General features: G+C 48.6%; 1 protein-coding gene across 1 annotated transcript; it reads right to left on the reverse strand.

Moving 5' to 3' along the window:
- Positions 1-1,855: 1,855 nt before the first annotated feature.
- prr36b (proline rich 36b) lies at positions 1,856-23,007 on the reverse strand. The gene is made up of 5 exons (XM_079282174.1): positions 22,927-23,007; positions 15,641-16,288; positions 15,029-15,107; positions 6,285-6,508; positions 1,856-6,142 (listed from the first exon to the last, which is right to left on the reverse strand). Exons 2-5 carry the CDS (start codon positions 16,257-16,259, stop codon positions 2,889-2,891), a joined length of 4,176 nt encoding a protein of 1,391 aa, XP_079138300.1. The 5' UTR covers positions 16,260-16,288; positions 22,927-23,007; the 3' UTR covers positions 1,856-2,888.

Consider the following 23,007-nt stretch of genomic DNA (forward strand, 5'->3'; position numbering starts at 1 on the left):
GCCAAGTAGTGGCCGTTGGCTATAGGAACGGCGGCAGTGTGGTTCTGGTTCCGGTTGTCTTCCCGCGAGTGCGTTAGCAGCTTGCGATCTTCGTCCTCTTCGTCCGTCTTCTCGTCTCCTGTGAGACAGTCAAGATCACTTGGTGCATCCATTAGAGATGCATGCATCAAACAGAACGGTTGGTACAAGAACAGGGACCAGGAAGTAGAGGGTTCGGGAGAGATTTGACAAGACGGCTAAAGGTGTCACGAAAAAAAAAAAGAGAATGGGAGCTCTGAAAATAAATTGACATCCAGGACACAGGAAGAAATATAGACATACTGTATCCACAAAGCAGGAAACAGACAAATCATAAGGTAGTTCCTGCATGATGTTTTCTCTCTGAAGTTGCACGTTCTTTAATAGAACCATCTTTGTTCTTTGATTGATTTCATGACGTAAACTACAGTAAACAGGTACCACACTCATATCTTTGTCCTCTTTGAATACGTTGGTCATCATGCAAGACAGCAGTCATATATAAATACACAGTACAATGCAGACAGATGAAAACATGGGGGACTAGACTGACAGAAACATGACAGAAGTAGACTCCACTAAAACAATGTATGGTATAAAACGTACTCCGGTGCCCCTATGCGTCTGTGTAAAGGGAAGCTAGTGGTGTCCCAAAACACAAACCTGAAACAGGACTTCTTGTAGAGGCTCATGAATATATCAAGAATTTAGAAAACGACCAAATGGGTGTGTGAGGTTTTTATACAGGTCAGAGGTCAGCGGAAAAAAAGGCACGAACGGGATTAAAGTGTTTGGTCTTCTTGAGCGTCAACATTCAGATGCATTCGAGCGGCTTGTACGAAGAGAAGCCGTTTCAGTACATCTGTACGCACGTCTGTCTCTGCGCAACGCTTCGTACGAGACCTGACGCAACGTTTGTGCGTTATCATACGAAAGTCCAGCAACGCGTCAATTTCACTCTCGTAAAATGCAGGAAGTCTTTTCAAAATAAACTTCCACCTTCGCAGGAAGCAACTTAGCTAAGTTTCGGCAACAAAATGACTTAGTTAGGTTTATGAAAAGATTCTAAACTACTTGGTTCAAATTGTGGTTGCTAGTTTAAATAGCTACAGAAGTGCCCTGACTGAAGTACAGAAGGTACGTGACAAATAAATCAACGTTGACTTCCTGTTTCACACGCGGCACAAAGAGCGGTCTCCTGGAGGATAGACCGGCATTTGTTTGACGCGTCGTCTTCCTCTCCCATCCACCATGTATGACTTTTTGCGGCCTTTATAAATTCTGGTCAATGATCACGTGGATTACATACAATGTGCTGTCGTCGCGATACGAGAACAGCTTTCTATGTGCTGAATGTGTGCGTGGATGCAGACAGATCTGAATAGCTTTCACTCTGTTTAAAGCACTTGTGTGTAGGTGTAGGGTTTATTTCCTGCCTGATTTCTGCTGAAGGTGCCGATTTTTTTGACAATTAAGCCATTCGGTGAAACCTCCACAGGGTAACTTAAAGTGAGAGCCACCTGCCAAGGGTGTGGCCTGAATGTGACGTTGATCTCCTTGTGTGGAATCTGCAGAAGTCATGAAGGCACATCAGCATGCTGGAGAACAGGACACGGGGACACCATTCGGATTACCTCTTTGATTCGAACCAAAATTCCATTTTCAACACAACACCATTGTGCAATGTCGCATCACTTCCTGTTTTACCGGTTATTTCCATGGTGAAGAGTAAGAGAGGCCATGGGAAATTTGAATTTGAATTGACAAACACACAGTGACTCGAACACAAGGCATGCTGGATCCACAGGGGAAATAAGAAACGGGAACAAAATGCCTTGCAATGATGTTTTAATGGAATTTTGAAAGATAACCTAGTGTGAATCATTCATCGACGAACATGTCTAGCGTAGAATTGTTTCAAATCCAAGGTAGTACACAGTCTTTATGTTAGTTAAACATGCAATATACTGTTGAAATAGTAAACCAAACGCTCACTATGAAAACATTTCAGCGAGTGATAGTGACGTAGGACAATGGGGGCGGGTCTCACCACACATAATAGGCTAGCTGTTAGTCTCTGGAACACAAATGATCAGCTAACTGAAGCGTGAAGCTTCGCCACTTAAAACCAAATGCCTGAAACACATACTGTACGTGACTGCACGTTATATACCTCAACAATCTATGCAAAAGAGCCTCTTGAAGCGCACATTCAAAACTTCACCGACTGCGATCTAATACTTCCCACACCTACCTCAACAAATCTGCCGCGTTAATATCTAGCCTTTATTTTGATAGCTAAAACTCGGAACACAAACTTTTAGAAAGGAGCATCGTGACTAGCGCTATGGCGCTGCTGAACATGAAGCGTGTGCACACAGGGTAGGGAGGACCAGGTTCCAACAGAAAAAAAACAAATAAGCAAATACAAAACAAAAGAAAATCATTGACATTTGCTCGGTAAAAACAGTAGGATAAATACACAATGAGTCCATTTCATTCCATCTGTTCCCCCCCCCCCCCAGTTTAAAAGCTCAGTCACAATGGACCAATCAGTCAATACCCCAACGGGGGCTACAGAATATGCAGTGTTACTTAAAAAGGAACATCCTACTAGAAAATGGTAGTAGCTATTGTACATAAAGGAGTTTAAGCCATACACTCATAACCATAACAGTATGAAAGAGGGAGGCTTCATTTAAAAATTGCTACAGTCTTTTTTCCCCATCTCCTTTGTTTTTAAATCTTTTCCTACAATCTTGCTCTCCTCTTTTCTCTCTTCTAAGCATCTAACCCAACTGGAGAGAAAACAAACAGGTAACGGGGAGGGTTGCGGGGAAAAGGTGCATTCCAGGGGGAATAGGAGGGACTTATACATTACCTGCCAGAAAACTATCAGTCTTATCACATATGGTAGAGTAGTAGGGTGTCTGGCTCTCGCCGGTTTCTCCAGATTCCACAGCCCCAAGGTGGCTGCTGGGCTCCAACGGATCGACGTTCTCCAGGTGGTCCACTCCGATCTTTCCCCCCAGCATGTAGTGGTGCTCGTCTAGAATGCCGGGATGGTGGTCGTCCGGGTGGCCCAAAGGCATCAGGTCCACGGGTCTGCCCAGCAGGTCCTCTGCCTGAGCGGCAGCAGCAGCTGATGGCAGGGTCAGCTCCTTGATGAGGGAGGGGTCCTTGGCCTCCTCTGGAAGCTGCTCCTCATTCTCCAGCGAGAAGATCCCCGGGCTCTTTCCGCAGCTCTCGGCCATGGAGTGGGCGTTCGAGTTGGACGTGGTGCAGTCGAAGCCGTAAGATGCCACGGAGTTGGCTGACTGGGGGGTGGTTCCGCCGCCGTCCTCCTCGCCCTCTCTGGCCGGCACGTCCCCCGCCTCCTCGTCCTCTTCGAGAGCGGGCAGGCTGCGGGTGGGAGGAGGGCTTTCGAATCCAGCGCTCTCGTCGGTCACCGCCGGTGCGTCGGGGTCGTTGATTTGCATCTCGCCCTCCGTGTCGCTCGCCTCGTCTCCTGAGGTGGAGGGGGAGGACGGGGCGGATGCCGGAGCGGTCGGGGGTCCTGTTCCTAGGACCTCGTCGGCGGGGAGCGTCTCGGCCTCCTCCTCTTCTCCATCACCTTTCTCCAAGTGAATGCCCAGGTCCTGCTCCATGTCGGGCTGCATTGAAGAGGGCACTGGGGTCTGCTGTTTGTCCGAGCGGGACTCCACCCCAGAGCTGCTGTCGTAGTCTTGCAGTTCCTCCGGTGTGCTCGTCTCGCTACTGCTGTGGGCGGCCTGAGCTGCGCCGGGCTGAGACATCCCTGCAGTCGGGGACGGGACATGAGCCGCCGCCTCCTCCTCCTCCTCCTCATCGGCTGAGCTCTTCATCTCCTCGTGGGCTGACTGTTGCTGCTGTGGCTCATGCTCGGACTCATGGGCAAAGGAAGGGGCACTGCTCTCCACACGTGCGTGGGCAGGAGACAGGATTGGCGTCTCGGATTCGGCCGCACCGTGGTCGGACACAGGGCTGGGGGAGGAGACAGCGAGCAGGGAGGCCGGTTGAGCCCAGGTATCAACGAAGGGGTTGGACTGGCCCCAAGAGGAGGCAGGGGGGACGCACGGCGGAGGACCGGAGCGATTTAGGTTGTCTAAACGCTCCTCATTGAAGTCATCTTCATCTACATTCCCACAGCTCTCCGTCACCCCTTCGCTGTGCATCTCCACATCTTCGTCCTCCTCGTCCTCGTCCCGCTGCTGCTGCTGCAACGTCTTGTGATGCTCCTCCACTCTCTCCGAGCTCAGGTCCATATCGTCCACCCGCTCGTCCTCCTCGTCCTCCTCCTCCTCGTTGGCCAGAGTTTCCACGTTGGGGGAACTCATGAGATTGACGTCTCCCTCTGAGCCGCGGAGGCTGGAGTCGACCAGGGCGTCGGAGCTCTGGGTGCCCTCCAGTAGCGCGGTGTGCTGGGTGCTGCTGAGGTCGGACACGCCCTGCTGCCGGCTGCTGGTGCAGCTGCTCACGTCCTCGGAGTCCATGCCGGACAGCGGGTCGTCGCCGTGCCACGCTGCGGAGCCGCCAAAAGCAGAGGGCCTCACTTGGAACTCTTCGGAGGGTTGAGACGTGCTCATGTCAGTGATCAGGGACGAAGGCAGGTGGCCTAGTCTCCTCTGCTCCTCATCTTCATCGTCCTCCTCCTCCTCCTCATCATCCTCATTGATCTCCTCATCAGCCTTTTCCACTGCCTCCTCCTTTTCGTGCGGGGAGATCAGGTCCCCGGAGGTGAAATCACCAATGGGCGGGCAACCCAGCAAGAGAGGCTCTGGCATCATGTTGAAGGCCGCCGCAGATGGAGCTGTGGAGGTCTGCATAAACAGGTTCTCGTTCTCCCCTTCTTCTTCCTCCTCCTCCTCCTCCTCCCTTGTCATCTGTGCCTCAAACTGGTGTTTATTCTCCTTTTCCTCTTCTGTATAGAAGTTCATTGTATTGACGAGGCTCTGGGGGGCAAAGTCAGACGGACCCAGAGCCTGGTTTTCGTCCCAGGGATTGGACTGGATGTGCATGTCCAGCAGAGAAGAGGCGTTCTGTGGCTCTCTGACGGGGGACACGGGGCCCGGTGGGGAACAAGGAGGAGACATGACAGTCGTTCCCAGGCAGGGAACCGATTCATTGGCAGACTCCTCATATTTGAAGTGGTCCAGCTGAGCTGACAGCGGAGCAATGGAGACTGGTTCATGGACCAGCTCAGCTCCCGTATCCGACTCTGGCTGAGACAGTGGTTGTGGGAGGGGCTCTGGAGATAGTTCTCGTACTGGACTTTGTTCATGTACTGGTTCTCGTACTTGGTCTGGACTTGGTTCACGTACTGGTTCTCGTACTTGGTCTGGACTTGGTTCTCGTACTTGGTCTAGACTTGGTTCTCGTACTTGGTCTGGACTTGGTTCTCGTACTTGGTCTGGACTTGGTTCTCGTACTTGGTCTGGACTTGGTTCATGTCCTGGTTCTCGTACTTGGTCTGGACTTGGTTCATGTCCTGGTTCTCGTACTTGGTCTGGACTTGGTTGACGTACTGGTTCTGGTGTCAGCATCCGTATAGGCTCTGGAGTAGATTCCCGCACAGGTTCAGGTGTTGGGTCTGACAGTTGTTCTTGCACTGCTCCGGTCTGGCTGGCCATCAGTCCTGCAGCAGACGGCTCCACAGCTGGTCCTGGTTCCTCTGGCCCTGCGACGGCAGCTGCCGCAGTAGCGATGGCTGCAGCTGCAGCGACGGCTGCAGCGACGGCTGCAGCTGCAGCGACGGCGGCAGCGATTTCCTTTCCGGGTTCTGCAACAGTTGCAGCTTTGGGGTTGCGTTTCACGGGAGTCGGGGTGCTGCTGCCCACAGTTTTCTTGGGGGCAGCGGTCTTGGCTGCAGCTGCTTTGGAGCCAGGGGTCTTGGGGGCATCCTTAGACGGTGTGGGTTTACCGTCTGCTTTGGCACGGCTGGGTGCCTTTGTGTCTGCAGCCTTACTGGTGGCAGGCTTTTTGGCGGCGGCGTCTGATTTTGAGGCCAATTTGGGGGTCTCTGGTTTTGCCGACTTGGTTTTAGAGGAGAGGGTGAGGGGGGACTCTGCAGGCTTTTTGGATGCTGAAGTGGCTGGTTTGGTAACATCTGGGGGAAGAACACAGCAGGAATGGTTCAACAATATTAAACTTAACAGCCTATCATAACAAAAGAAGCACTTGAATGTTGTTAGGATATGTCAAACCTAATTTTGTACAAAAGAAATGATGTATTCTTGTTTGCCCATCACCTTTTTTCACAGGGGTTGTGTTTCTGGAGGTTTGCGCTGCTGGAGGTTTGCCACCAGAGGGGGTAGTGGAGGTTAGTCTGGAGGCAGCGGGCTTGGCAGTGGTGGAGGAGGTTTTAGGGGTGGTAGTTTTGGCTGCAGCTGGGGAGCTCTTGGTTGTGCTGGTAGTGGGCGGCCGGGTGGAGCCTGTGGCAGGACGAGATGACGCTGCCGTGCCGGGTGTAGTCCTAAAGAAATGAACACAAAGAAGAAGGCTGAGCGACACGGAGAGGAGCTACCGCACAGAGATCTGGGGCAGAGAAAACAATGCCGGTTACGGTTATATGTTCTTTTACAAATCCCCATGGGACAGACATAACTAGCTGAGCTCAAAACAATGTCAATTTCCTTATTGGCTTCTTGAAGCTGACTCAAGCGTTTGAGCGGTCATGCCACAGCTAGGGGGCCAGCCTCATGCGGTGGTCAGCCCTATACTCTGTGCCTCGGAATGGTCGCGACAGGGAGCAAGGACCTCGACTTGTCATTCGTTCGTCACTTCTGCTGCCAGAGGACACACTCAGAAACAGCACAAACATGAGCGTACAAAACAACACAAGGGAGGCTAAGCAGAGGACGGGCCGTCGTTAGTGGGTGCACAAGCAGCCAAAGCCCTGACCTAAAGAGCCGTTCACAGATGTGGAATCAGCCCAAATCGAATGACGACTTGTAAACATGGTCACACAAGGAGCCCGACGCTGACGACCACGCTGTCGAAGATAAGAAGCTATTCCCACTTATCTGCTGTATTTATTGTCTTTCATCAATTCTGTTGGTTTCATTATTTTATTGTCCTTTCTCATGTGCAGCCTCAATTTGGTTGTTTTTCATTTGTTGTCGTCTTGTTGGCTCATTCAGCGGCCTGTAAAGCATGTATGAAAGGTGCTGTAAAAATAAAGTTTGATGGATTTATTATTAAGACCACGAGCAAAAAGCAGTGTGAGGGATTTACGTACATTAAATAAATCAGTAGAGTGCTGCCGGGATGAGTCCTAAAACCAGGAAATGAGTCAGCACTTTTGGTTCCCTCATTTCAAAGTCAATGGGTTTTTGGTTAGACGTCTGAATTAAAGTTTGTGGTCAACACAAGCTTAAGATACTTGAACAGTTAATGTTAAGCTTTTTTAGGGTCTTAAAAAAAAGTGGCTCAATGAGACTACGAAGCGTAATCACTAGTCTGCCTTCAGCTCAGTGGGGGAGACGAGGAACATGTGACCGTGGTGGAGTTTGTTTACAGCCTGACGTTAGCTATTTACGACTGAATATTTCAGTCACCCTCAAGTCATAAAAGCGGTATTCATTCGTGAAGTATCATAAATGCCACAGAGCTGATTTTCTGCAAGATTCCGAAACCCAGCAGAAAAATCCCATCGGCACATTTTGTCGAGGGAACCGGTGCGATGCTAACGTCTGTGTTGGCCTCCACGAACACGTCATCCCTGCAGCATCTGAGCCCCAGCTAGCTCTTCCACAGCCGCCATGACCAACGTCCCCCGAGGGGCTTCGAAGCAAAGCAGTCTGGGAGGTGAGTCACCATGGACCCCAGAGAGGCATCCCAAAACACAGTCCACCCTTGTCCCTGATCCCTCGTCTATACCCACTCCCCACGAGGGAATGACACTTTTGCGCATCGGCCCGCCTGCTCTGAACTGTGTCACATCGGAGCGATGTAGCCGACATGTAGTGGTCCTGACAGGGCTGTGGTGTGCAGTCTCCCCGGGCCCATGCTGCACGAACTGCCTGCTTCTAAATAAAGACTTGAGAGCAAGAGCGAGAGCGAGAGAGAGCGAGAGAGCGAGAGAGTGAGAGAGAGAGAGAGAGAGCAAGAGCGAGAGAGAAGGGAGGTAAGCGGGAGAGCGAAGATGGCTGGGAACACGTTAATCTTTAATACTGAAAGGAGAAACTAAAATAACTCCTCCGAATGAGCCAGCTGGGACCTCGGGCTGTGTTAAAAGCACACTCTTGTCTGCGAGGGCGGTGAGCTGGTGAGTGCTGTTCGCTACCTGGCAAACGGAACGGAATGCAGTTTGGTAACACAAAATGAGATTAGAGCCAGGGAGCGACGGGTGGCAACACAACCAGGGGGTGTGGTCACGTCGGGAGTTCAAACAAGCTTTTACAGCCGATCCACAACATTTCAGGATCGGCTTCGGGGTAGTGAAAGGTGCGTTACTCATTCTGAGGTTGTTGGATCGTGTCGATGCGGTTTTGATAATCTACAACCCATAAAAATCTGGCTTTGGAAAGCCACTCATCAGTGACGCGTCGTTTTACTGTGCGTTTCCTGGAAAATCAGAAAGGCTGATGATGAGGTCATTTTAAAAGCCACGCCCCCTCCTCCTTTTGTAAAAGAGACACGGAAAATGATCATCAGCTGGCACAGAAGTGGAATGTACCGGAGGCCAAAGTTGCAACAAATCGTTGCAACAAAAACGTTAACAAAAAAAAGTCTTCAATTGGAAATGTAATTTAATTAAAATTAATCTAATCTAAAATGTCCTAAATTAAATAAATTTGATAAATTGGGAAACGTTAAAAGAGATGTTTATTGGTCGGCAAATAAACAAGACATTAAAATGTGAAATTATAAAAAAATGCTGGACTCTGTGGAGCCTGAATTAGGGAGTAGAAGATAAGAAAAAGAGTTACAGGGGGAGGAGAATGGGGTGAACCTGGCATTAGAGATGAAGCATGCTGAGGGGGATACTCGGAGAGAGCATTCGCAATAATCCGTCTGATAAAAGGAGTTTGGATAATACAAAAAGACAGGTACTGCTTTAAAGAGTGCTGGAAATGAACCGGGCCACTGAGAAGGAAAGAGGGAGACCAAGCGAGAGAGATGGGACGGAGGGGGCAGATAATTATTCATCCGATTACACATTATCTTATATCGATGTCTTCTTCTTCCTTTATCAAGGAACACTCCAGCATCTGAGAGACAGGGCCACGGTACGATACCTTATTCCAGTCTTTAATCAAACATTGCGAACTCAATGGCGGCTTGTGGGAACGCGTGTAGTTCATATTCCCCCCCCGCCGAGAGAAACGGACAGAAATACACTGGAGCTGAAAAAATAACTGTTTGGTTGCTACTGGCGCACAGCGAGGTGTTTACAGTTCGCCTCTGTCGCCTGAGGATCATTATTAACACTCTAGTATTATTGCAACTACACATTTCCTCAATCACTGGGCCAGAGACAGATTACTGTGTGTAAAAAATAAAAAGAAGCGGTTGCCTGCTGGTGCTGCTTTGTTTGAGAAGACCACACGAGTCGGGCTGCAATTTGAATAATGAGATGAAAGGGGGGGGGGGGCACATGAGTAAGCAGGAGCTAAGCGAGCATGCAGGCAGACATCTTAACCCCGCAGCAAAGGGGTGATGAAAACCGTGGAGGAGGGCCCTCCCAAACTATTTAAAGATGACTCCAGAAATATGGAGGCAGGATCTTCAGCCTGGTTGGAGCGGCCTCTCGGGAAGCAAACAGTGACGTGACCGAGGGTCATTGTTAAATTAACCTGTTGAGAGGGCTCCGCTCTGTATGTGATCATCCCTTTCCTAACGTATCTTTATGGGACAACAGGAGCTCACTGTGGTTGGTAGCCCGAAGCCACAGAGGTGTCTGCTCAATCTGCAGCAGCAGCAGAGCAGGAAGTGCAGCCCTCTGGTGCTTCATGTTCTACAGTGTAGATCAAATACAACCTAACCCAAGGCGGCATCTCCGGGTAGGAGAAGTGAAGCCAAAGCTGAAGTGCCTTAAACTCGCACTCTTTTTGATGGCCATCAGGGGGAGACTCCTCTGGTTGTATAGAAGTCTATGAGCGAATGACTCTACTTCTCTCTTGATTTGTTACCTCAGTAAACATGAGTTTATGGTCTCAATGTCTAGCTTCAAGTCTTCTGCAATACAGCATGATGTTCATTTCGTAAATTATGGTCCATTTAGAGTAAATTAGACCATAAAGCAGAATATGCTTGAGGGCGGGACTACCTTGAGATTGACAGGACGCTGCCACGGCGTTGTCCAGTATTGGAGTTGACCGTGTTTTTGTTTTAGAGCTGTAACTCAGTTCATAAAAGTTCATTGTAACCATTTTTGTGACTTAAAAATGTCTTATTCAGCATTTGGTGGTACTTTACTCCACCCTCTCGTGCCACTTCTGGTTGCAAAAAGCCAAAATGACAAAGGCCCAAAACCAGGCTGGCGAAGGCTAAAAACCAAGATGTCTAATGGGTTACGTCATGGTGACTACGTCCACTTCTTATATACAGGCTGTGCCTAAACCTGATGAGCAGCTCATGTACTGTATGTATTGCACAGAATTCAAACAGAATTCTCACTATATAATGAGGGTAAAAGCTCAGAGAGTTATAAATGTAACCCGTATACTATGTATGCTATGGCTACGTATGCTATGGCTCCAATCCCACATTGCTCCAATACCAAAGGAAAGGTCTTTTTTCCCTTTTCTTTGTTTCTGTTTGGTGGAACACAAGAAAAGAGAAAAGGTCATAGTAGCAGCAGAGCCATCTGAAGAAAATAGCATGGACACACCGATGCAGTTGTAGCCAACATCGATTCAAATGTTTGATACAATTTACATCAATCACGTAGGTAGCTATGTACATATACAATGAACTAAATTAGTTAGAGATGATGAGTTGAAACAATTAAAATAGGGAATGTTCAAAAGGGGGTCACAGTCTCCCTCTTCCCTCTCTCTGGACTCGTTCCCGCTACATCCATTTGGTAATTGGCTCTGCGGCTGCACCTCCGTAAAAACCACTGATGTCACCTGCCACACCCAAAGCGGGACGGAGGATTTACAGCCTGCTTAGTGCTGGACGGCAGCACAGTGTCTGTGGCGAGGACCCTGCCCGCCACACACACACACACCATCAGCAGTAATTTGTTAGATCATGAGGAGGGTTGCATTCAATTCGGTCCAATAAAAATATATCATCCCTGAGGGACCATCAGGGAGGAAGACAGCATGACTAATGTGGGAACATGGGGTGGGTGAGAGGTTGGCAAAGAAAGCGAGGGCAAAAATGGAAAAACCGCCTGATCGCCCGACAGCGAGCTCGTCCTATTTTCCTCCTCAGAGTTTGTGAAATAAGGACTGAATGCCCTTCCTTTGTCCTCTAATCTACAGGCCAATATCACCCTCTGCTTCACACAGAGACACCCTCTGGTCCTCCGCTTCTTTTTTCCCCCACACCTGCCTCACTCTCTCTCTCACACACACACGCGCACACACACACACCTCGCACAGCCCTCGCACTCTGTATGCATCTCTGGCAGCAGTGACGGGAGCTCAGCGGGGACGCATGGCTTATTCAGCCGCGTAGCTTCCATACACCGCCACCACCATTTTTAATTTTTCGATTTCGCTTCCGTCTGCTGCATCGGCAGACGGCAGAGCAGGACGACGGGACACGTGCGAGCGTCGCCACGTGCTTTCGACGAGCCGGCGCGTACATGCCTCCCTTCCCCCTTCACCGCCAGTGATACGCCGGCGAGTGAACACATGCTCTGCATCCTAATAACATGCTGCTCCTACTATGCAGGCGTCCGTGTATACACTGAGGCACCTATGTAGTGTTTGCATGCTGCACACCAGTCCCCAGTTATCAATGCATAACTGGACAACGAATTGCCTGTGCAGCTAACCAAGCGAGACTAAAGTTGGTCATGCACACAAGCAAACACATAAACTGTCAGCTTACACCCGGCCCAGAGAGACATCGCGTTCTCGCGTCCCGTAATAGTTTGTGCTTTCCCTTCGCAAGCGGCGCGCTGCGGGCAAACAGCCTCAAACAGCCGGTGCGTGCACACACATGAACACACTATATATATATATAATATATAATATATATATATATATATATATATATAATATATATATATGCAAGTATATATATATATATTATATATATATATATATATATATATATATATATATAAATATAAAACTTTTATAAATATAAACATATACGTAAATAGGCCAGTTAAGTCTGTTACAAAAAAAAGGTTGACTGTGCAAATAACAACAGCCAGACAAGGAACGAGCCATAATAAAGAGTCACTGGAATCAACAGAAAGAAAACCTAATTTAATTTCACTAAAACCTCCTGCAGAATGAGAGGGACAAAACACTTGAGAGGCCTTAATTAAATGAGATTGATGTCACTTCGTGGAACCTGCATCTGCTCCGCAGTTTTTATTTGTCTGATAACTGGAACCTGCTGCAGATGGAATTAAATCAACTGAGCCTTAAGAGAAACAGAGTAAATTGAGAGACCCACCCCTGGTGTGTGTGTGTGTGTGTGTGTGTGTGTGTGTGTGTGTGTGAACAGTAGCTGAAGCAGGGTGTGTCTGATGGGGAGTTTCCCGTCTACCTCTCCGCCACTGAAAGCGGGCCTGCATTAAGGATTAAGGGAGGTTGGGAAAGGGCAGAATCTAATTAAAACAGATAGTAATGGCCCTGTCAAAGCGCGTCACATGTTCAAACGCTGACGAGCACACGCACGCACTTAAAGTATGCCTGCAAGGGCACGCGGCGCTGTCAGAGGAGCCCATCGCCAGTAATGGTCGTAACTCTCTCTCTGGGATTTATATGTTGATCTTACTGCGGATAGATCTTCCTACGTACACATCCTCGACGACTAGCTCACGCTCCAACAACACAAAACACTGAATCCAACACTTCTAATCCAATCTTAACCCGATTACAATATTAGCTTCGGCTGGATTTCAGTTCAATTTTGACAAATTTGCTCATTTGCCTTTTTATCTGAAAGCCCGGCAGGTCACTTCTCACTTGATGCGTGTTCTTTTAGTAACATGGGAGCACGAGCTGAGCACTGGCTCAACTGATGAGGGGTGAAAAGGGGCTATTGATGGCACCCATACAAGCTCTTCTTGTGCTCAACTTGGACTCACTGGGTTCACTTCTCTAAAGCCCGTCTGAAATATAGGCAGAGGACGGGAGTGATAGATGCCATGATTGTTATGAGTTGTAGTAACTCCATCAGTGTTAAAACACTCTAATTGTCTTCATTTGTTTCGCTGATTTTCCTGTGTGGTATTCTATATTTAAAGTCACAACAAGGCGCTTTCACTTTGCGTTGGTTTTGGCGGTCCCTGTGGACGAAAGCGGTGCTGTTTCCGTTCACCAGAGTCCCTTTAGAAAACCTCTCATTTTACTGCAGCGAGGTCTGACGCTCTGCTCTGCTCAGTCCTGATTCTGGTTCTCCCGTGCCTCCCTTCCTGGGTCTCCAGATCTTGGTCTGGAGGCGCCGCTGGCGTCCAGACTGGAAGAGTTTCTATCTGATTTTGCGCAGAATCCGAGCCGTCGGCATTAAGAGTAACTACATAGAAATGGCCGATCTTCTCTCCGATGGTCTCTTTCACTTATGTAGGTCATATCAAAAGGCTTTAGTTATACATAGACACAGCTTCATAACCAGTTAAAAGTTCCTGACAGGAACTAAATGGTGGTGAGGTTTCGTGCTCCACGGAGAAGTTGTTCAATTTGTCGGTAGTTAAGAATGAAATCACCACGCCGGTTCATACTGGCATGCAACAATGCGCGTTCTGTACCACAGTGGCGATTACTATCATGCTCTTGTGTAATCCCTTTTAATTAGATGTTTGCACATCAACCATTGTATAAAGCCGTAATCTGAGTGTAATGTCAACAATCCAACTGCTACCCGCGGCACGTGGAGAGAGTGTGTGTGCGCGACAACAAGTTTGCTACGAGGAGTCCGATCTGTTTGACGCAAGTGTTTCTGCCCGAACAAAGTCCCTACACAGACATGCCGACAACGCACACCGCCGTGGCGTCACAGGGGGGAAGAAAGAGGGCCACTGCTCTAACAGAAAAACAAACAGCGGAGGCGGGCGGGATGAACCCCCGTTGAAAAGGACGGGCACACTCCCGAAGGCTTCGGTCTGATCGCAATCTCCCCCGGCTCAGACAAAGGCCTCCTTCAGTCCCCTCTCCCGGTCTATCGCCGAGCCACCTCCGGACTCAGGTGAGGAACACGTGCTGACTCGCACAACGTGCTCACAACACACGCTGGTGTACAGAAACGCTCTCTCTGGGGAAACGACAACATTAAGAGCACTCCTTTGTTCGCAGTTAATTATTCCGACACCTCCCCCCCCCCCCCCCCTCCTCCTACACCCCCACTCCTTCCCAAAACTTAATTTATGAATAATGCTGCTGTATAAGGCGTTGCTCTGAGGCTTGTTCTGACATTGGCTCGTGGCTGGCCTACTTATGGCCGGCCCTCCCAGGCCTCTATGTGGGGGATCATTGTGCGTCGCTCCTCCAGGGTGTTTCTTTTCTCAAACAGGGTCGTCTTTCAACCTGTCGCCAAGTGACGCCTTTTTGAACATGCTGCGTCTCACTCGGCACTGCGCAGCGATTTATAATGCGGAACCTAGTCCACCGCAATTCTTATCTATTTGACAATTTACTCCGAGTTGCTGCTGTTCTGGAGCAAATTTGCCGGCAAATCAGTGGAAAGGCTTTTAAGAAAAGGTCCTCTTTTGAGAAGAGGACCAATTTCAGACAGCTGTGCTATCTACAGACACACCGAAAATCTCTTTCGGACGCGTGTGCACGTACATGTACGCGCGCACACACACACACACACACACACATGTGAGGCTTCAGTTCTGCACTAATGTCACACCTACCTGGTTGTCTTGGAAACAAGGGGCTTGGGTGAGGCAGTAGAGCTGGGCTTGGTGGGAGTTGCAGAGGTGGTCTTGGGAGCTGGAGGAGAGGAGATGAAAGGAGAGAAGACGAGAAGAGAAGAGAGGAGAAGTGAGGAAAGGAGACAGGAGAAGACATGAGGACAGAAGATGAGGAGACGAGAAGAGAGAACAGGAGAGTAGAGGAGGAGAGGAGAGGAAATGACAGGAGAGGACATGAGATGATAACAGAGGAGCGATGAAAGGAGAGGGGGTGAGAGGAGAGGACAGAAGATGAGATTCGAACAGTACGATATAACATAGTATACTATAGTTTATAGTAGTATGTATATCACAGATGTAGGTCATGTCATCAGGATGTAGGACAAATGCATTTGTAGATTACCAGCAGCCACTCATGTGTAATGTGTGTGTTCAATCCATCCAGTGTGCATGTATCCGCATGTCACCACATTACAGTGGACACTCCTAGCAGCAGAGCTGTGAAAGCATGTCATGCTACGCTTTACTGTGGAGGGGTTTTTATTCCCACACAGCCTACATTCTGAATTACACTTTGCAATTTCTCTGTGTTGTAGTGACATTTTAACTAACCTGGGGGCTTTTTAACAGCTGCAGCAGCGGTGCCGGTTTTGACACCAATAGCAGTGGCGGGCGCTGTCTTCTTGGCTGCCGTTGTCGTTCCGGTCATTGACTTTGCGCCATTGGCCGCCCCTGTGGGTTTCTTCTCGCCCACTTTGATCTTGGGGGCCGGGGCTGGGGCCGTGCCCGTTGGTTTCTTAGCTGGAGCCGGGGTCGGGGTGATCTTTTTCACCGCAGCAGGTGCGGTTTTCTTCGCCACCCCATTGGTCTGGGGCTTGGACACGCCATTAGAGAGGCGGCTCTGGGTAGTGTTGGGCCGTGACCCAGGCGTGGCCTTGGTTGGGCTCGTGGTGCCGGGTTTCGTCTTGGCCGTGGCCTTGTCGGTAGTCTTGGCTTTGGGGTCTCCTGAGGTTTTGTTGCCCGTCTTGGCCGCCGGGGTTTCCTTGGCCGGGTCCGCCTTGGGCTCCACCTGGCCCGTCTCTGCTGCAGGTTGCTGTGGCATCTCCTCCTCCGCCGGACTGGCCGCCTGGTTGGGCTCCTGTCCCGCTGCTGGCGCCGCCTCATTTACTGGGTTGGATTCCAACGTTTCCATGGGCTCCAGCGCCGCCGTGGCAACCCCATCCGGCTTCATCTCTCCTTGAGGCTTTCCGGAGGACAGGTCTAGAGAGCGACAGGAGGACAATGTACGGCACAGTTAGTCAACAGCAAGACCAGACATGAGAAGCAGTCTCTCCTATCAGTACAGCACCAGGAATGCTGTTAATCCTGTCGAATCAGATAAAGTGATGGCTTGTATCTTCTTGCCGCTTCAGCAACACACACACTCATACAGATATGTTTTTGTCCAACTGTAAGCAGAAAAACTGAAGTGGAGTAGAATTGTGTTATTGTGTCGATTGAGCCGCTGCATCAACCCAACAGAGGACTGAAGCCTATCTGGGCCAATGTCACACCCAGAGAAAGACATACATCACACATGACAGCTTCATCAGTCGTACTGGGAGGTCAAACAACTAGATCAACACGTTTGATGTCATGTTTTATGTCTCAGAATGATGGGCAGAAGAGGACACGTCTACTGCAGAAAAGAATAAAAAAACAACCACATTCTACAAATAGCCTCAATTATTTCCAATGCCGACTGCAGTGGAACCGGTCCCCTCTGTGAAGCTGAAAAGCTCAGTGACACACTTGGCCGGCGTAGCCGCTACGGGTTGGCTTCGTGTTTTTTTTCTTCATTGGTAACAAAATGGCCTTCGATTCACTCGTGTGGAAGACTAGCTTTCCGGGACAATACACTTAAGGGGAAAAGGGGCAAAAAGCTTCGGCACGCTAACCGCACACACGCATGCCACCTGTAGTGACGTTAAGACACGCGACTTTATTGAATCTGCACATGGGTGAAAAAGCCGGCTTCACACTATTCGGCCACAACGGCTATGAAAAGAAAAGCAAGGTGAGGTGGGAAACGCGGCTCGGGTGCGTTTGCTAAGTGGGTCGAAGGCGTGCACCATAGAACCCCGAAGACGGGCAGACGGTTTGATGCAAACAGAGAAGTTTGAAGGAGACATGAGCAGCCGAGGACAAGAAGTGAGACGTGAAGCATATGAGGCCCGATAAAAAGGGCAACCATCTGTAACACAGGCTGTCACACATCATCTGCGTCAACATTAGACAACTGTCTCTTATTTACTTTCCTCAGCTACGAAGGAAGGACGAGGGGAAACTGATAGGTTTTTAAAAGCTGGAGGGGGGGGGGGGAGAGTGGGGGAGTAGCAGGAAACTGGCTTGTCGATAGTTTACAAACAGAGCGAGGGGGGGGGGGAGGCTGAGTGGTGAGAGAAACTCTGAGGCAGCACAGGGGCCGGGGGAGAGGAAGAGGCTTGGCCTGTGGAGCATGGGAGCAGACTGGGAAGGTGGGTCAGAAGAGAGAGACAGGGAGCTCGATAAACAAAGATGTAAAATGAGCTCACTGTTGGCCGATCGCTGCTCGGTCCGACTCCAGACAGCACCAGTCATCCCGGTTTCCACTGACCTAAACGTGCACACTGTCCTACTACAAGGGCACACACATCATCTTTATGTCCGCTGGCTTCCTGGAAACAATTCCCTCATCTAATGCTCTCCCTCATCTTTCCTTCCCTCTTCCGTCATCCGTTACTCATCCTCCATACTCAAATCTCACATGTCAAAAAGCCTTCTTTCTTTTCTCACAAACATCACCCCTGACCCCCCCCCCCCCCCCCCTTTGATTTCTTCCCCCTCTCTCCCTTCATCCCTCTGTTCTCTGTTTTGCCTTCGCACAGATGGCTGGAGCAGCTGAGGAGGGCCAGAGGGGGTGAAAGTGAGAACGACAAAAATCGAAACATCCCAAATTAACACATAAGAGATATACACAGCTAGTGCAACAGGCCGCCACCCTCAAAACAACCCGAGGGGGAAACGACGGCTAGCAACGAGAAGACATTCGTGCCGCACCCTTCGGTCACGGGGGGGGGGGGGGGGGGGTTTGAATGCCATTGAGGCTACAGAATGTGGACAGTTGGCTTAATTGTGTTACCAGTCCCAGCTTTTGGGAGAGAGGGTGGACGCTGGTGCAGCAAGATGGAGAGTAAACACTGTTCACACTGTTTTAAGTTTGGTTTCGGAACAAAGGCAGTCTGAATCTCAGGTTTTCTTTTAATGCGTCGCTCCTTTGGGGAATAGCTCAGTATGTATTGTGAGCATAGCAGGCGGCAACCTCCGGTTCTGAAGAATGATTAACTCTACTTCTCTCTTGATTTATTACCTCAGTAAACATTGTGAACATGAGTTCAATCTCTAGTTTCAAGTCTTCTTCATTTTGATCATGATGTTCATTTGGTAAATTATGGTCCATTTAGAGCCAAATAGACCATAAAGCAGAATATGCTTTAGGGCGGGGCTAACTTGTGATTGACAGGTTGCTACCACGGTGTTCTGGGAGTTGTCTGTGTTATTGTGTCAGTACTTCAGTGTTATCAGTTTATGAAAGTTGATTTGTCACTAAAAAATGTCTGATTCAGCCTTCGGTTGTACACCTTCTGGTTGCAAAAAGCCAAGATGGCGACGGCAAAACAATGCCGAACTCAAGGCTTCAAAACCGCAGTCCACAAACCAATGGGTGACGACGTCCACTTCTTACATACAGTCGATGGTTCAGACCTAGCTGCTAACGTTAAGCTATCATCAGGGCCATTGGTTGGTTTAAAACGCCGTCTCCGGCTAACTTTTTTTGTATCAAGATATGATTTTTAGGATTTTAACACCAAATTATTGTCTAAGATCTATATATATCTCTATCTATATCTATATCTATCTCTATATCTATATATATAGATATATATATATATATAGATCTCTATGTAAGTTTTTACACTAAATACTCCAAAATCTCTAAAGCAAGCGTGCCACTGTTTGTGACCTTAAGCAAGGAACCAGGAAATAAGACCAATTACCATTCCGCCCTTTCTACTTCAGACTGATGTTCTGCTCTTCCCACCCTAGACTAAAACATCTGGCCTGGCTGTTCTATCTCACTGCTCCGCTCCAAACTACCCAACACTGCTGCTGTGTCTGTGTGTGTGTGTGTGTGTGTGTGTGTGTGTGTGTGTGAGTGAGTGAGAGAGAGAGATAAATCCTGATTGCACGGCCACAGCCAGAGGAACATTTCTCTTGCGAGTCTCCAGACAGCTGTGATATTGCACTTCTCTCTCTCTCTTTGGCTCCATTGCTCACTCACCCGGCCCGTACATCATTAGCACCATCAGTCAATGGTACGCGTAGACAGGCTAGCAACCAGGGCAGGAACACACTTTTGTCCCTCATTCCTGCGTCAGTCCCGACTGAAACATCTAACCCCATTAAGGCTATTACAGCTTTTCAATCAACCTAATTAGATGAGATTATTCCCTTAAAAACTGACGGAGGGAACTGGCTGTTACAGCTGGAAGTCAAACGATTTGCAGGTTCATTGTCACTTCAACTACAGCGGATTTACATTATTTAAAGGTTTCATACTGTTAAAAGGCCCATGCCCTGTGAGTAAACCTGAAACGTATGAGGCCAAATGTGTTCGTTTCCTCCCAGAAATCCTCTCCAACAGCATCTTTGGCACCACAACCCTCGTTTTCCACCCATAAGGGATAATGAACCCTATTCAGAGACATGATACATAACTGCTTCTGAGCTAGTGCACATTCCCAGCCGCTAATTCCAGACAGATGGCCGTGTCGGCTGCATTAGGTCCATATCTAAACATTTAGCAACAGTGCGTGAACTGTTTAGAACATTAAATGGCTTAATCTGAGGAGAATGGAGCTACATCAAGACGAGGCGGCCGCTCAGCTGTCCTGACCTCCTGCGACCCCGAGCAACACACACATGCGAACGAAGGCGGACTACTTCAACGGGCTGCAGTTGTTGTCCTCGGTGTCTACTAGCTACAAAACAATGGCTGCAGACAGAACAGAGCGGCGTGGAAGTGGAGTGGGATGTCCTGCGCTGTAAACAATTCTGAATGTAGTCGACCTTGCAGAAATGCGTTCGCTGGCCTTTGCGACGCATCCAAATCATGTGGTTTGAGCCAGCTTCCCACTCCAAATTCCACGCAAGCCTCAATGATGAGCTACACGGTAACCGGGAACAAAGGAAACCCCCCACCACACACACACACAAGCACACACACAAGCACTGGTCTGAGAACAGGATCGGGACCCCCCCCCCATCCTCACACAGACAAACACACACACTGTTTACATTCCTTGTATGAAGATGAATCAGTCTCATAGTTGGTGCGATCATCAACGAAAGGAACAGCCTTTGTTTCTACTGGTTTTAATGCTATTTTGCTGCTCACACTTGTTTGAATTAAATTCTTATAAACTTATACATTTACACACACAAACACACAGTACATACTGTATGCATTTGTGTAAGTACAGCATGTAGTTTACATTATTTTGAACCCATTCCTGTTTTTATATCATCATTACAAGGATTTATTATTCAAAGGCAAAGTTTATTTTTAGGGAAATGCCCTCTACTTCTGTTGTTGTTGTTGTTGTCGTCATTATTATTACACTTAATCGGCCTCAAGCGGTAAGCTAATGATGGCTAAGCCAGCTCTGCAAGGTGAGATCATCCTCCCTTCCTAATACCCACACTGGGACACAAACAAATTGTGTGTGTGTGTGTGTGTGTGTGTGTGTGTATCCCTGACACGCAACGCTGTCCGGGCCTATACTGTCAATAACTGGAAGGCATCCAGCTCCTCTGAGGGATCTCAGCTTCACCGACTAGACATTAAAAACACTGTTCTTGAATAATCAGGTCATCAGCATATTTAAACAGAAAACTGCTACTTTGACCCCATTGTAGTTTTTTGCATCGAGTACAACAATCTACTACTTTGTGTGTGTGCGTGCAGGGGGGGGGGGGGGACAACATGCACTGTCATGCCTGTTTAGAAAACAGCAGGAGGTCACATTTAAAGAAGTGCTCGCAGGATAAATACCATTCTGCAGATTCAAATGAAGCTTCTGCGGCGTGAGCTAAATGTTAAGTGAATGTCAAATCTGCTCTCGTGCCGTGGTGTGCGTGTTCACGTCTGATCACATCCACGGTCAGTTAGAAAAACAAGGGAGCGTCCTCTCGACACAACAGGCCCGAGTCACAAGTGCTTTAGCCGACCGACCGTCCAAGGCCACGAGCGAAATCGCCGCGGTAGAAAGTCGGCTGTGCTTTCACTGCACACAACTGTGTGCATGCATGAGCATTCTGTGAGCCCTCTTCTATCCCCGGGGCCTACTCTAAATAGCAGTCAAAGAGAGGGCTTGTGGGGGGGGGGGGGAGGCAGCGGCGGTAGGGGGTGGGGCGGTAGAAAAGATGCAAAAGAAAGAAAGTGAGCTTTTGTGGCCGATGTGACAATCCGCCCGTTGGAACTCGATTCAAGACGCAACAGACGCGTGACAAAGCACATCTCATAATGTGGAAACACAGCTGTTCATTTAATACAAAACGTATGTATATATCTTCACAAAGACAACAAAGTGTGGCCACTTATGATGGCTTAAATGCCTTTAATAAATGCATTAAATCCTTATTTGGAAAATGATTAACAAATGGACGTCTTGATATTAATAGAACACATATCTACATAATGAACATCAGTCGGACCTTTTAGATCTTCCCGTCTTGTTATCATCACAACGGCCCCAAACTGTCCCACAGCTCTGCGAGGTTAAAGCGGCGCCTCTTCCATCATTTACTCCTCTCGTGGGCTCAGATTTGACCTCTTTGTGAGAGGCGGAGAATGTTAGATTTAAGACGCCACATGCTGGCACGGGGCCCGAGATTGTCCATTCAACCTACTCCAAATCACAACAGTAGGCTCAGTCAACTCCCCACCCCATTCAGGGCTACTTAGACCCACGGTCTCTACATCAGTGAATCTCTGTATTTCAAATTATAAAAAATTAGCTGAACGGATGAGTCGACTGATTTCAGTCACTTTTTAAGAAGAAAATGCCACAAAAACACTTTGTTCAATGTGAGGGTTATCTGACCTTTTCTATTGTAAATCACTGAAGTGAATGTATTTGGGGTTGTGTAGTGATGTTCAGACTTTTTGAAGGCGTCACCGGGAAAATGATTCGGAAATTATTTTCACCACCATCTAACATTTCAGATACGAAACAATTAATCGACAAAGTAACCAAAGAAAATGATCAATAGATTAATAGTAGTATAACTTAATTGTATTGGCACAATACAATCATTTAGATTAAAGATTTGAAGTTGATGCCGTAGCACCTAAAAGTGAATGAGAACTGAGACGAACTGTGAGAAACACGATACTAGAAGGTGTCCCGCTACGTGAACGGTGTTGAGTAAAGAAGGCTAAATGTGGGAACACGAGTGCTGCTGGGGACTGTCAGAGAGAGACGTCTCGACTTCACAGAGATCTGCATCAAAAGGAAAAGATGTGCAGCGGAGACGCCCCACCGATGAATGTTTCATCTACTCTCAGCCAAATCTTGGCAGAAGACAAGGAACAGGCAGCTGCAGCAGCTACCGTCAGTCACGGGCGAACGCTGTTTGAGCACGTCGAGCACAACAAATTCGGAGTCGTCTCCAGCAGTCAATGCAGCCGCTTGTATGAGACTATAAACTGTCTACAAAGTGAGCTCTCTCCTCAGGACTCAACGTTGTCAAGGAGTTACGCAACAGCAGTCCAGGATCACAGGAGGAAAAAACCTTTCAAAGCCACTTCTACCCACCATCCCTGCCTCTCTCTCTCTCATGACACTTAGTGGGATGGTTTCTCTGCGCGTCACCACCTCTTCCTCTGCTTTCGACAC

Source organism: Melanostigma gelatinosum, assembly GCF_949748355.1.
Source record: "Melanostigma gelatinosum genome assembly, chromosome: 13".
Lineage (NCBI taxonomy): Eukaryota > Metazoa > Chordata > Actinopteri > Perciformes > Zoarcidae > Melanostigma > Melanostigma gelatinosum.